The following is a 15,500-nucleotide window of genomic DNA, read 5'->3' as shown; positions in this document are numbered from 1 at the left end:
TAATAATTATTTAAAACATTCAAACAACCATCATGAAGCAATAATTGAGCTCAATGCAGCAGCAGACAGAACCTTTTGGACTTAATCCAAACGTTGTAGAACCACAAGGAGCCGACAGACTTTTTATTTTCAGCAGGTTTCTTCAGGGAGTCTCTGATGTAAATCAGTTGTTGGTCGGCTGGAATAAATCTCTGAGGAGTGTTGACTACAGTCTCTCTATGACAGCATTGTTGCCATGGTTACCCGGTGGCGGCCTTCTGTGTGTTTCTACTAGCTAACATCTTAACTAGTATGCGGGTTCTGGGCGTTCCCAGCAGTTCTTCCTTGATGTGGGTCTGTTTTCTATGTTATCCAGTCTGGCCTGATGTTCCACTGTCAGAGGTACGGTCACATTGCTGCAGGTTGGAAGGGCAACTAGACATGTTTAAAATGTGGAGTGTAGTGAAAATGTTCAGGATAAATGTTGGAGAGGTGGAGGGAAACACAGAGCAACATGTGGAGGGCAGACATCCCAAGTCTCCCGGAAGTTCCGGGAGACTCCCTGATATCAATAGTTGTTGATGGATGCCTGCAAGTCAGATAAATTATCCCAGACTTTAGACTATGCGACGTGTTTTTTTTTTTATGCGCGTGAGAGCGAGCAGGAAGAGTTTTTGGAACTTGGGATGTCTGGTGGAGGGAAACACAGAGCAACATGTGGAGGCTGTGAGTCCAGGAAGAGAGCAGTGGAGGTTCAAAAAGTGAAGACAACAAACACTGAAGTGAAGCTGAGGCATTAAAGAAGGTTCAGGAAGAACAGAAGAAGACTGTTGGTAGCAGTGAAGCATTGAGAAAAAGATAAGAGCAGCTTGTTAGGATCTGGAACGCTACAGTTTGACAAACTGATTGTGTTTATTGTGTTTGTCATCAACTGTACAGAGCAGGATAAACATGAGGCTGAAAAGATGGAGATGACTGTAAAAGGAGCTGAACAATTCTCAGGGATGAGGAAGATGAATCCAAAGCTTGAGGCAGATGACAGACAGGCAGGTACAGGTGACTGAGCAGCATGCTATTGCTGCAAAGGAGGTTTGATAGCAAACGATCAGGAGTTAGAATGATTGATGCACTGAAAAAAAACAACTCATAAGATTTACTTAAAAAATATAATGTACACAAGTATTTACACACAAATTATTTAAGTCAAATTTAATGCTGCTTAATCGGAAACATCAGGATCAAATGAGTTTTACTTTATATAAAACATAACAGTTGTGAAGGTATTAAGTAATATTCACTTCTTTTAATCCAAGTTGGAAGCAAAATTACTTTTCATAGTTATGAACGTTGAGTAAATGTTACACCACTGTAGTATTTGCTATTATAAGATGACACCACTCACTAAAATGAGGTAATCATTGCAAGTTTTCTTTCGATAAATCATTCTAAATAAACCAATTCTCTCTGCATTTAGTATATATTGAATGGTTTATTTTTATTTTTAACATATAAGTTAATTTGCTGCTTTTGCCAAGTCTTTTATCAGGGAGCCATGTATTTTACATTCTAACGAAGCAGTGCTTTCAAACATCCATCTATCTTCTCCAGTTTATCCTTAAGGGTTTCAGTGGATTTGGTGCCAATCCAGTAGCAAGGGAGGGATCCCCCCCTGGACATGTGACAGTCCATCGCAGAGCAACACAAACACATAAAACCATGAACATCCACCTAAGGACAAGCCATGTTTTTGGACTGTGGGAGGAAGCCGGAGTACCCAGAGAGAACCCTACCATGAACAAGTAGAACATGCATGCAAACTCCATACAGAAAGACCCTGGCTGAATCAAACCTAGAACTTTCTAGCTGCAAAGTAAGAGTGCTACAAAATATGTGACCATGCAGCTTTTCAAGCTTGAAGCAGAATATTAAAAACCCTCTGAAACAGAGTTTCAACTTTCATTACAGAACTATTAAACATAGATGTTCAGAGATCTAGAACCTTTAACTTAAACAAACATATTCAGAATAATGTCTGAGGGAAGATCAGGAACAGACACTTAAACTTTGAGCAGTGGGGTAAAGATTATGTATACCTACAGTGAGGAAAATAAGTATTGGAACAGCCCCACCTATTTTGCTAATTCTCCCACTTAGAAAGTCATCACAGGTGCATGTCCACTGTGAGACATAATCTAAAAAAAATCTAGAAATCACAATTTATGATTTTGATACAGCTGCAAAGTATTTAGACAGAGGAAGAGAAACCAGAACATCTAGATCCATCAATACAGATGTTACAGCAGAACAGTCAGAGCCCGGAGAAGTTTATATTTTCATATGGAGAAATATTTCTGTGTCAGAAGAATGAAAGAAAACATCAGCGGTGAAATCCTTCATTGAACACAGACACAGAGAACTACATTTAAAAAGAGAAGCAAAGAAGAGAGCAGCAGAGCAGAGACACCAGAACCAGGAACCCTGATAAACAATCAGAACCAACACACTGGATCTATTTGGCTTCACAAAACTCTGCTGACGATCCAGAGGCCAAAACATAAACTCCAGCATGTATCGGCTGAGTGAATGTGGTCTGGACTCTGTGGAGGAGAGTTCTGGTTTCAGAGACGCTATAGAAGAACAGAACACCTTCTCTGTAATCCAGGTCAACTCCTACTCTGGAGGAACCAGGACCTGAAATGGAGGTCCAGATGTTGTTGTGAACAAATCTATAACCACCTTGGGAACATTCCAATGCCCAAGATTTGTCATTATGTCCAAAGAAGCATTCATCCCCTCCTCCTGTTCTGCTGATACCTTTGTATGCTACTGCTACACGAACCGCCCCCCTCCACTCCACCTCCCAGTAACAACGTCCAGTCAGACTCTCTCTACTCAGCACCTGACAATAAACAGTGAATCTGTCTGGATGACTAGAATAAGACTGAGGTTGTTCCATCCATGTCACCTTCCTGTTTCCCTCTGATAGTAACAGTCGTCTGTTTGCTGTGTTTGGATCCAGTGTGATCTGACAAGAATTTTCTAAGAACCCAGCTCTGCTCTCTGGTTCTAGTTCTGCCTCAGTCAGTGAGATCTTTGTCCATGTGTCTCTCAGGACATCCTGTAGTTTGTCTCTGAGCTCTGACACAGCTGCTGTCACATCCTCCCAGCATCTCAGAGGACGGATATCGATGGCGGCTGAGGCTGTAGACTCTCTGAGGTCTGACAGTGAATGGTAGATGTGGAGAAACTGGTTGTGCTCCTCTGTGTATGAGAGCTGCTCCAGCTCAGCGTCTTTTCTCTTCAGCTCACTGATCTCCTGCTCCAGCTTCTCCTGAAGCTCTTTGACTCCACTGACTTCAGCTTCCTGCTGGGAGCTGATCCACTGCTTCACATTAGAACTGCTTTTCTTGATGAGGCAGATCAGCTCAGTGAAAAATTTCTCACTGTTCTCCATTGTTTTCTCAGCAGAGCGATTGATTGCCTCCACCTTCTGCTGAAGCAGCTTCACATCTTTCTCTCTGTCCTGGACTCTTTGCTGGATTTTTCCTTGTCTCTCCTGCAGCTCTCTCTGCCTCTCAGTCCTTTCTGCTGCAGCTGAGACTGTGTCGTGGCCTTTATGTTCTTCCACAGAGCAGAGATAACAGATGGACTTCTGATCAGTACGGCAGAACATCTTCATCACCTCATCATGACGAGAGCAGATGTTCTCCTGGAGGTTCTTGGAGGGCTCCACCAGGTTGTGTTTCCTTAATGGAGCTGAATTCTTATGAGGCTGAAGGTGTTTTTCACAATAAGAGGCCAGACAGACCAAACAGGACTTGATGGCTTTCAGTTTCCTTCCAGTGCAGACATCACAGGCCACATCTTCAGCTCCAGCATAGCAGTGGTCAGCAGGAGCAGCTTGGAGTCCAGTCTTCTTCAGCTGCTCCACTAAAGCTGCTAACATGGTGCTCTTCTGCAGGTCAGGCCTCGGTATAAAAGTTTTCCTGCACTGAGGGCAGCTGTGGATTCCTTTCTGATCCTCTCCATCCCAGTGGCTTTTAATACAGTTCATACAGTAGCTGTGTCCACAGGGAATAGTCACTGGATCCTTCAGGATATCCAGACAGATCGAACAGGAGATGGTTTCTGCGTCCATATGGATCTGCTCCATTTCTACGCTTTGTCACGTTGACTGTGTGAGTTTCCCTTCCTGAAATAGAAACAGGTCTGAGCTCTGATCTACAAGTCTTCTGTCAGAGCAGAGAGCTGCAGCCAATCAGCCTGAGTCACAAGAACTCAGATGTCTACAGTCTAACGTCTCAACACAAGCAGATCACAATCTGTTTCCTAACTACACTTTAATCAGTCTGTTCTGATGGAGAAAATTGCAATTTTGAGGTACAGTCTCCAATATATAAACAGCTAATCTTTTTCAACAAGCCACTTCTCCGTTAGAAACAGAAAAATAAAATCAAGATTTTGCTGAGCAATTAAGTAAAATCAAAAATGATTAGATCTTGTGTTTAGTTAAAGACAGTTTAAATACCTTGGTTGATATTGTCTCTTTAGCTGATTGAGCTTCACATTGTATAGATTTCAACTTTGGTTTTTACTGCTGTTTATCCTTACAGCTCTGCTCTTTCTGCAACATATTAAAACAGAGATTTCCCATCCATTTTCCTTATGAGGCACCAGTTTTTCCTGGAGAGAAATAAGTAAAAAAGTCTTAAATCAAGCATATGTACCCTTAATTTGAGTAGGTAAATAAGATGATTTGCCAATGGAATGAGTATTTTTACTCTTAAAATAAGAAAATTAGATTTTATGCACATGAAATAATATCTTATTTTAAATGTAATCTGTCTTGTTCCATTGGCAAAGTGTCTCACTTATCTCATAAATTCAAGAACAAATGCACTTAATTTAACACTAGAAATCCAAGAGATACAAGAATTTTGGTGTAGCTTCATATGTAGTGCTTTTCCTTGGGTGAAATTAATGTTGCTCCAATACTGAAATCATACTGTTTGTCATTCCTTAAGCTGAAATGTTGAATGACATGAAAAGGCAAGACAAGACAAAATACAGTTATTCTCTAAGCTGTTCTTTCTTTCACATAGTGAGCTTTGCAATATAAACGAGTCTGTTGGTGATTGGACAATATAAACAGGCTCTGCCTTGCCTTGTTGGAAAAGCATGGTTATGACCTGTTCTCAGCTCACGAACTAGGACCGTATGATATCTGGTTCAATAGGTTTGCCTAAATAAAAGATTTAGATATGAATTATCAATATATTCCTGCAAAAAGGTCAGATGTTGCAGGGGCAGGTGATGAAAAGTGCTTTGACCATGCTTTTGTTCTGATGCCAGTTTGTTTCAGCCTTTATCCAGTCTCATGTAGAAGGGCTGGTCACATCAAAGGTTATTTGGGGAGTGGCAGCCTAGTGGTTAGGGCATAGGGCTTTGAATCCTGAGATTGGGAGTTCAATCCCCCACTCCCCAGACTGCCACTCTGGGTCCCTGAGCAAGATGCTTAACCCCACACTGCTCCCTGGGCACCGCACAATGGCAGCCCACTGCTCCCCAAGGGGATGGGTTAAATGCAGAGATAAATTTCTCCAATGTGAGATCAATAATGTTCAATTTTTATTATTTGTTTTTTAATCCCAAGTGGAGTCGCAATTAACCTAACAGTCATGTTTTTGGACTGTGGGAGTAAGCCGGAGTACCTGGAGAGAACCCTCGCATGCTCAAGGAGAACATGCAAACTCCATGCAAAGAGTTCCCAGGTTGGAAATTAAACCTACAACCTTCTTGCTGCAAGGCAGCAGTGCTACCCACTGCACCACTGAGCAGCTCTCTTCCAGGACATGGAAGACAATGTGGATCCAGATAATAACTTTTTCTATGACATTGTTGATTACTGCTGCTACTACACAACTGATCAATTCAACAGGACAGTTCAAGTCAAATCAAACATGGCAGCACCTCAACAGGTCTTGGTAATTTCACAGAATATGTTGTTCAAAACAGTACCAGCAAGGCATTGATCCTGCATCTATGACCACCAATGCCTGCTGGAGCTACAGTCTCAAAATGTTTTAAATACAGACATTCTTGACAGTTTGAAAAGCTGTGGAGTGCTACGGGCGAATGTAAACAAAACAACAGCAGGCTCACTTGCCAGGCCAGAGCAGAGAAAGAGATGCGTAAGTTGGAGAAAGCGAGGCTGCAGAGTCGGGCTAACGGCGAAGCTTAGGAGGAATCCCCACAGACCACCTCTACATCGACCACAGCTACATCCATCGAAGGAAAACAAAATCAATAATGTCCAACTCAAACTCTTTTTAAAAAAATAGATATGTAACTGCTGTGCCATCATTTTAACGCAGTCTTCGCTGCATCCAGCAATACCGGACAATGCCATTAGCCTGGAGGTGCTAAAGCTATACCGCACCAATAGGAACAAAGAGCTCTGCGGTAAGACTAGAGGTGGCGGGCTCTATGTTTACATCAACAACAGTTGGTGTAAAAATGTTAAATCGGTCGCCAGCTTCTGAACTCCAGACATCGAGTTTCTGATGGTTAACGGCAGGCTGTTCTATCTGCCCAGAGAGTTCAGTGTGGTTAGCATTACTGCTGTTTATGTGCCCAGCAGTGCTAACACTAAACAGGCCATGAAGACTCTTTATCAGCCTATCGCTGAGCTTCAATCTGCACACACAGAGGGTGTTTTCATCATTGCTGGGGATTTTAACAAGACTAACTTGAAGAGTGTGCTCCATCATTTTTACCAACATATGGACTTTATAACATGGGGTTAAAACACCTTAGACTTGGTTTACTCTAACATCAAAGATGCTGCCGCACCTTGTGTCATCAGATCATCTCTCAGTCATGCTTATCCCTGCATATAAGCCCCAGCTGATCAGGGCTAAACCGAAAGTTAAAGAGTTCCAAGTGTATGGTATGAGGGCACCATGGAGACACTCCAAGACTATTTTGAATGCTCTGACTGGAACTTCTTTAAGGCTGCAGCAATATATGACCACTTATTAAATATTGATGAGTATGCCATGACAGTGTTAGCCTACATTACCAAATGCATTGAGGACGTCAGCATCAAAAAGAACATCACCACCCGGGCCAACCAACCACCCAGGATAAATGGAGAGGTTCGGAAATCGCTAAAAGGAAGGAACTCAGCTTTCTGTCGGGTGATTAAGATGCACTAAGAACAGCGCGTGCCAACTTAAACCGTGCCATCAGATCAGCAAAGCAGAACCACAGCCAGAAAATCTAGGATCTTTTCCACAACACCAACAAAACCAGGAGGACGTGGAAAGGCATTCGGATGATCACGGACTACAACACACCCTCCCCCACAGTAGATGCAGCAAACACTGACTTCCTAAATGAACTAAGCAACTTCTTTGGAAGGTTTGAGGCACTAAACCGCACTCCAGCAGTGAAAGCAGTTCCACAGGATCACTAACTTTGCTGAACAATAAATGGTCCAAGAAATGATTGGGATCAATGGTAATATTGTCATTGGGTTTGAATCCAAAGTTTTCCCACTCTGCAGCTGTCGCCTTCAGCTTTGAAACTTGGAAATTCTAAGCAGAGAGAAAGCTGGCTAGGATTCAAATCTTCCTCTGGCTCCTCCAGGTAACACCTCCTGCTTTATTGATGAAGGGAGGAGCAGCTGCAGAAGTTAAGGAAACAATGCAGCAACAGGAGGAAGGGTTCAACAATGCTGAGTTTACAGATACTGAGCTCCTGATGAAACGTTGCATTCCTTGGAGAGCAGATAGAGGTCTGGTGAAAATGAACAGAACATCTTTGTCTCTGCTGATTGGTGATGTCTGCTACTAGACTAGACTAGATGCTGAAAACATTTATAGTTCTGATACAGGGGCGGAGCCAGGGGTGGAGCCCAGCCAGGTGATTGTTTTTTCCCATAGGATATATCAAAATCATCAGGGCATGCATGTCCCATCCCTGCATCCCTGCAGATGGACCCAAAGCTTTCATGGTTTCCTAATAATTACTGCTGCTGACTGACGACTATTTATGATGATCATTTCAATTTTCCAACATATCCTTGTAGCTACAGCTATGATGATCTGTTTGATAATTTTAGCTGCTTTATATTTAGTTTGTGTTTTATTTTTTTGTATTTTGTGAGTGTTTTATTTAAAGAGTTTGTTGGATAGAATAGTTGATTGTAACAGGGATAGATTGTGTTTAATAAATCAGATACACATCTATGTTTATATCTATATGAGAGTGATCTACTGTCTCTAAAGGTCAGAGCTTCAAACATCCCTTCACTGTTGATGGTTTAGTGATACAGTGAGATTTACTGGGATTCTGGTTAATGATTGCTGCCAAGTGCAGTTATGGACTATAATTATTAACATTTACTGCTGGTTACACAACCTAAGTCCACAACATTTTGGACTATCCAACATTTCTGATTAATCCAGTTAATGATTGTTAGCTGTTAATCCCTGTTATTAATGGTATTTATTAAATTCTATCAGCCCAATAATCCCATACCCTAGTGGAGTTTAAATGTCTATTCACTTTGGAGGATTTGAATTACAATCATACATTATTTTTTAAAATAATAATAAGTAAACCAGATCAAACCATCATAACTGCACAGCAGTGCTCTGACCTAAAGATTGAACATTTCACCACAATGAGATAAAATCTCTTGAATGGTTTCTAATGATCCAAAGATAACCAAACGGGGAAACATCTGGACGTCTTTACTTCTTCTTGAATTTAGATTTTAGATTGAAACAGTTATTAAATTCCCTCACCGTGATCCAGAATCTTTTCTCTGTTCTGCCACCAAATGGAGTCAGAACCAGTTCCTTCTGATCCGGTACCGGAATCCCAGTCAGAGTTCCTGGTCCAGTAAAGTTCAGGTAAGCAGACTGAGAAGCAGGTGGGATCAGACTGTCACTTCCTGCTTCTCTCCTTTATCTTGGAGTCACACCTCCATGCTGCCAATCCTAGTTGAAGGTTCAGGGTCCAGTTCATCTTTATTATCCCCATGGGGGCCAATTCATTTTACAGCAGGCAGTAAAAACCCAGGAGGAAACCAAACACACTCCTAACATCCACACCGTTACATAGTCAGGGTCAATAACTGGAGAACTGGGAGACTTTCTGGATCACTAAGTTCTGAATGCTGGCAGCTACGTCGGCAGTCTGATTGGACCAGAACCAGGTCAGTCCTGATTGGATGACTTGGATAGAGTGGACTGGATCAGGCTTTGTTCAGTGAACTGATCCTGTTCACTTCACCATGGTCCTAAATGGAAATCATAGATATTCAATGCTAGATCGTTCCAACAGTCTAAAGGTGATTTTTCTATTTGACCTGTGATCAAAGAGAAGATCAGAACAGAATCTGATCAACTAGAATCAAACTTTCCATCAAGGTTTTTCTGCTTGGAAACAAAGCCTCTAGTAAAAAAAAACTGATGATCAAACTGGTGGCACAAAAACAGTGATCAGCATATTATGGGATTTGCTGCTGATCAGGATGACTTTGACTCTGTTTTTTGTAGAAAATAAGGAGAAGAGAAAGAAGTCAGACCTGCAGGGAACTAGTGGAGGAAATACGAGCATCTGATCAAACCCAGTTCATCCTCACCTTTTCTGATCACATGTTGACAAAAAAATCCACCAACCAGCAAATGAGACCAGTACTGTTGTAATGATGTTAATATGGGCAATTGTAATGGTTACCAATAGGTGGTGCTCGAGGACTTTAGAATGTAGGAATGTGTGTTATCCAGCACAGAGTGTAGATCTCACAACCATATGAGAAGCCTGGATGTTCTGTTGGCAAGTTGTATAAGCAGTTTTCCCTCAGAGTTTTGCTACCTGTATGTTTTGGGTGTATTGCCTTACATAAAATACAAGCTTCGCATCAGTATTAGTGTGGTTCATTTATTAAAGGTCACCACATATTTTTGGCGACGAGGTAAACCGGAGTTTGTTTTCGCGTTTGTTTTGTTGTTAGCTTCAGCTTGTCAGGTGCTATAGCTAGCTTAGGTGACAAGCCTCTATGAATAAAACCGGGGAAGAGGAACGACAACAAGCTAGCACCGAAGGAAAACAGGAGGTTGGAGACGGTCACAGAGAGCCAGTTGCTGTGGAAAGGGGACAGGGAGCAGAACATCGACCTGTACAAATCATGGCAACATTTGGAACTATCTGTGAATATGTAGAGGGAGACAAGGGTTGGACTGATTATGAGGAAACGTGGGACACTTTTTCAATGCAATTACTTAACAGGCTAGGAAGCGCTCGATTCTCCTGAGTGTGTCTGGGGCAAAGACGTACAAGCTGATACAGAACTTGGCTACACCACGGAAACCAGGTGAAATTCCATATGCAGACTTAGTCAAACTCATTAGTGACCACCACAATCTGAAACCGTCTGTAATTGTTCAGCGTTTCAAGTTCCACAGTCACTTCAGAAAGTCAGGCCAGTCCGTGGCTAACTTCGTAGTGGAGCTTAAACAGCTGTCAGAGCACTGTGAATTCAGAGCGGTGCTAGATGACATGCTACGTGACCGGCTGGTATGCGGCATAAATGACGATGCGATTCAGCGCCGCTTGCTGAGTGAGACAACGCCAACTTTGACTTTCAAAAAGGCTCTGGAGAAACGGCTGCTAGCAATGCCAAAGACATCCACAAAGGGCATGCTGGAGCACAATAGGTGGCAGTGCATCATGTCAAGAAAGACAGTTCGCGATCTAGCAAGCCAGTGGAATGTTTTAGGTGGGCACATTATGCAAATGAATGCAAATTCAAGGATGCAGTCTGCCGGGCGTGCAAGAAAAAAGGACATTTAAAAAAGAAGTGCAGAGGGGCTAAAACAAAAACTGAGAAATGGAAAGGAGAACAACACCAGGCTCACACACACCATGTAGAGGAAGCTAGCCAGGAGGCTATGTGTTCTTTTGACATGTTTACAATGGACACTGATGAGAATCCACCTATGCCATACTATGTCACAGTCAACGTATATCGAGAGGATGTCAAGTTTGAGATCTATTCAGGAGCGTCAGCGTATGTCATCAGTGAGGAGACCTACAGAAGGACCTGGAGGTCTGACCTACCGCCCCTGTCTCCATCCAAGCCCTAGCTGAGGATGTACATGGGTCAGCCCATTCCCCACATTGGAGTGCTAAAGGTGAGCATTGCAGTTGGAAAACAGAAGGTGGAGGGGAAACTAGTGGTGGCAAAGGGTAGTGGGCCCAGTCTTCTGGGTCGTGACTGGCTCAAAAAAATTAAACCGAACTGGCATGAGATAAAGTACACAGGCACAACAGTGGATGTTCTACAGCGGTACATTGAGGTGTTCAGGGATGAGCTGGATACACTGAGAGGAATGACAGTGAAACTTCACATTGACCCTAAGGCCACACCACGTTTCTACAAGCCCAGAGTGGCACCCTACGCCATGAAACAGAAAGTAGAGGAGGAGCTGGAACGTTTACAGATGCTGGGCATCATTAAGCCCGTCCAGTTCTCCAAGTGGGTGGCTCCCATTGTTCCTGTTATGAAGCCTAACAAAACAGTGAGAATATGTGGGGACTATAAGCTTATGGTGAACCAGGTGTCAAACCTGGAGGAGTACCCGTTGCCATGGGTAGATGACCTGTTTGCAACTCTGGCTGGGGGTAAGTCATTCACAAAACTGGACATGAGCCCCGCCTATCAATAGCTGCTGCTAGACGATGAGTCTAAGCAGTTCGTCACCATCAACACACACAAGGGTTTGTTGTTCAAATACAACCGCCTAGTGTTTGGAGTGGCGTCCAGTCCCGCCATTTTCCAAAGGACAATGGACAGTCTGTTGCTGGGCATCCCACATGTAGCCTGCTACCTGGATGATCTGCTCCTTACGGGGGCTACAGAGGTTGAGCATCTCAGCAACTTGGAGCAGGTGTTACAGAGACTCTCAGATTCAGGGCTGAGACTAAAAAGGGACAAATGTGTATTCATGGCACCGAGGGTCATTTACCTAAGACACAAGATCACAGCCGAGGGTATCTGCCCAGTGGAAGACAAAGTCCGAGCTATTAAGGAAGCCCCGAACCCCAAGAACATCACCAAACTCAGATCTTTCCTCGGAATGGTGAATTACTATGGGAAATCCCTACAGGACCTCTCAAATGTCTTGGCACCGCTGTATAAACTACTGCACAATGACACCAAGTGGCAGCGGGTGTCAACAATGGGTGGTGAGGTTGCTCGAGGACCCAGATGCAGAGACGAGTGAAGCAGAGAGGAGTTCTGAGAGGTTTAATTGCCAACCATAGGTAGCAGAGGCAGAAATCCAGAAATCCAACTTAAAATATTGAACAAACCAAAACCATGGAAACATCAGGCGAAAAACGAGTCTGAGGTGCCAGGGAAAGACTAGCTGAGTAGACAATACAGCAACGAGAAGGAAACAGCACTGGGTGACTGCAGAGGTGGAGTATTTAAGGAGAACAAAACAAACGATGGACTAACGAGCTGAATGAGGAGCAGGTGTGGGTGGAACTGGCAAGAGGGAATCCAAGGGGAAAGAAAACGATTACAAGGGGGCAACAGAGAGTAACTAAAGAATGCTAGAATATTATGGAAAATAAAAACAAAACAACTGATAACAGAAAACTGAAAACTCAGAGTCACAACAAATTAGAACCATAACAGCGGGGTGAGGAGCAAGAAAGAGCATTCAGGGACATTAAAGAATTGCTCCAGTCAGCGAAATTGCTGTTGCACTTCGATCCAGACAGAGAGTTGACTCTAGCATGTGATGCATCACCGTACGGCAGCGGTGGGCAATTCCAGTTCCTGAGGGCCGCTAACCTGCAACTTTTAGATGTGTTTTTGTTTAAGCACAACTGAATCAAATAATTAGATGATTGAGAGGACTCTGGAGGAAGTGACTGCATACTAAGGAGGTAATTGAGCCATTTAATTTAGGTGTGTGGAGCAAGGATGGATCTAAATGTTGCAGGATGACGGCCCCCAGGAACTGGAATTGCCCACCCCTGCTGTACAGTGTAGGGGCAGTGCTGTCACACGTGATGGAGGATGGGTCAGAGAAGCCTATTGGTTTTGCTTCATTCACGTTGACAGCTGCAGAAAAAGGATACTCACAGCTAGATAAGGAAGGGCTGGCAATTGTGTTTGCTGTTAAGCACTTCCATCAGTATCTCTATGGCCGTCCTTTCAAAATCCACACAGACCATAAGCCACTGATAAGTCTGTTTGGTGAGACACGTTGCATCCCCCCACAGGCCTCTGCCCGGATCCAACGTTGGGCACTCACCTTATCAGCCTACCAATACACCATTGTCTACAGGGCAGGAAAGGACAATGCAAATGCTGACGTTTTCAGTCGCCTGCCATTGCCAGAGACACCAGTAACCACGTATGTCCCTCTTTTCTTTGGAGAAGTTGTCACAAACACCAGTGACAGCATCTCACATCAAGCAATGGACCGAGAGAGACAATGTTCTGTCTAAGGTAAGGACTTACCTGCTACAAGGCTGGGCCGCGGTGATCGTCAGTGAGGATTTGAGACCTTATGCAAAAAGAAAGACTGAGTTGAGCTTACAAGATGGGTGCACCTCCAGGTGGAAAGAGTACTAAAAAATTGTAATTGAGTAAAAGTATCTTTACTTTGTTTAAATTTTACTTAGAGTAAAAGTAAAATTACCCACCTCAAAATTTACTCAAGTAAAAGTACAAAATTACTTCATTTAAAATGTAACTTGAGAAAAAGTTACTTAGTTACTTTGAGTTATTTAATGCAAAAAGGATGAGTCATGAACAAATTCACCACAAGGTGTTTTAATCAATTTCAGGGCATATTTCAGTAGACATCCACACATCCGCAAAAGATTACCTGGGCTAAAGAACATACTTCCTCATAGAACAAGGACAGTCAGAACCTGTACCCTAAAGTGCAAACAATTTTCAAGCCTACTGTCCAACAGACAACACCATGATAGGAATAAAAAATTTAAACTACGTTTTAAAGTTTTCAAAATGCACACAAAATTAAATGCCCAAAAGATATCAGAAATCAAACTAAAACGCAACAGGATCCCACTGTTATTAACAAGCTCCTCATTTAATGATTTTAACTGACACTTGTTTTACTTTAATAGTGATTTTAAACTGTCACTTATTTTTACATCATTGTTTATATGTTTGAATTGTGTAAATAAAGTGCTGTTAAAAGTCAAAAGTCTTCTTCTATTTTTTAATGGCGATCAAGTGTGGGTTCCGTGACACAGGGATTTAAATTTCCGGCTTTATTTAATTTTTTCATCATCAGTATTTTTTAAATTTTTTTTTTTTTATCAGTAACGTGAGGGGGTTTTAAATGTAGCAAAGTAAAACTACTTAGGTTAAAATTTACTCGAGTAAAAGTAAAAATTACATATTTCAAAAACTACTCAGAAAATTACAAATTACTCATAAAAAGTACCCAATTACAGTAACTTGAGAAAATGTAATTTGTTACTTTCCACCCCTGATCTCCTGGGGGACTAGGGTCGTTGTGCCTCCCCCATGCCGCTCACAGATTGTGGAGAACTGCATGAGACACATCCAGGTGTGTCTAGAACGAAATGTCTGGCAAGATCCTACATCTAGTGGCCCAAAATGGATTTAGACCTGGAAAGCAATGTAAAATCGTGCACACAGTGTCAAGCCAATCAGAAAATGTCACCACCAGCTCCCTTGCATCCATGGGAGTGGCCAGACCGTCCCTGGGGGACGCCCACTCTAAGTGGATAGAATGTCATATCATGGGCAACATAACAGCTCCCTTAACCATTGGGAAACTCAGACAAGTGTTTCCAGTTCATGGTCTTCCTGACTCCTTAGTCCTTAGAAAACGGTCCAATCCTTCAAAAGCGAGCTGTTTAGTGACTTCATGAAGCAGAGTGGAATCCGTCATCTTTGTACAGCTCTTTTCCACCCAGCATTGAATGGACTGACTGAATGTGCTGTACAGACAGTAAAGGAAGGTTTGAAGCGCATGACAGGTGATACACTGAGTACTAGACTCTCATGTTTCCTGTTCAAGCACCGTCTGACAACTCAGACCACCACTGCGCATACACCAGCAGAGATGTTAATGGGCCGTAGGCCTAAGTCAAGGGTAGATCTGCTTCGCCCTGACCTGAAGGCAAAGGTAGAGAAGAAGCAGGAAGACAGAAGGAGAGGCATGATCTTCATGCAAGAGAGAGATTACTGGAACCAGGTGACAAGGTTTATGTCAAGAACTTCTGCAGTAACTCAAAGCAGCAATGGCTTCCTGGGGCTATTATGACAAAGAAGGGTCCCGTCTCCTACATCATCAGGCTGACAAATGGACGAGTGTTCCGCAGGCACCAGGACCACGTGCGGCGGCGTCATGACACAGGACCAGAGACTGTCAGCATGGCAGAGTTGCCACTGGTGACTCCTGAAAAAATGTTTCCAGCAGAGGAAT

At 42.9% G+C, this 15,500-nt stretch overlaps 1 protein-coding gene across 1 annotated transcript; it reads right to left on the bottom strand.

Moving 5' to 3' along the window:
• Positions 1-1,885: 1,885 nt before the first annotated feature.
• On the bottom strand, positions 1,886-4,132 carry LOC107080702 (tripartite motif-containing protein 16-like). Its single transcript, XM_015368909.1, has 2 exons — positions 2,779-4,132; positions 1,886-1,917 (listed from the first exon to the last, which is right to left on the bottom strand). The coding sequence occupies exons 1-2, from the start codon at positions 4,130-4,132 to the stop codon at positions 1,886-1,888; spliced, it is 1,386 nt and encodes a 461-aa protein (XP_015224395.1).
• Positions 4,133-15,500: the final 11,368 nt, after the last annotated feature.

Source organism: Cyprinodon variegatus, unplaced genomic scaffold (genome assembly GCF_000732505.1).
Source record: "Cyprinodon variegatus isolate N-32 unplaced genomic scaffold, C_variegatus-1.0 Scaffold2235, whole genome shotgun sequence".
In the NCBI taxonomy this organism is placed as follows: Eukaryota; Metazoa; Chordata; class Actinopteri; order Cyprinodontiformes; family Cyprinodontidae; genus Cyprinodon; species Cyprinodon variegatus.
This window is presented reverse-complemented; position numbering and strand designations above follow the sequence as displayed.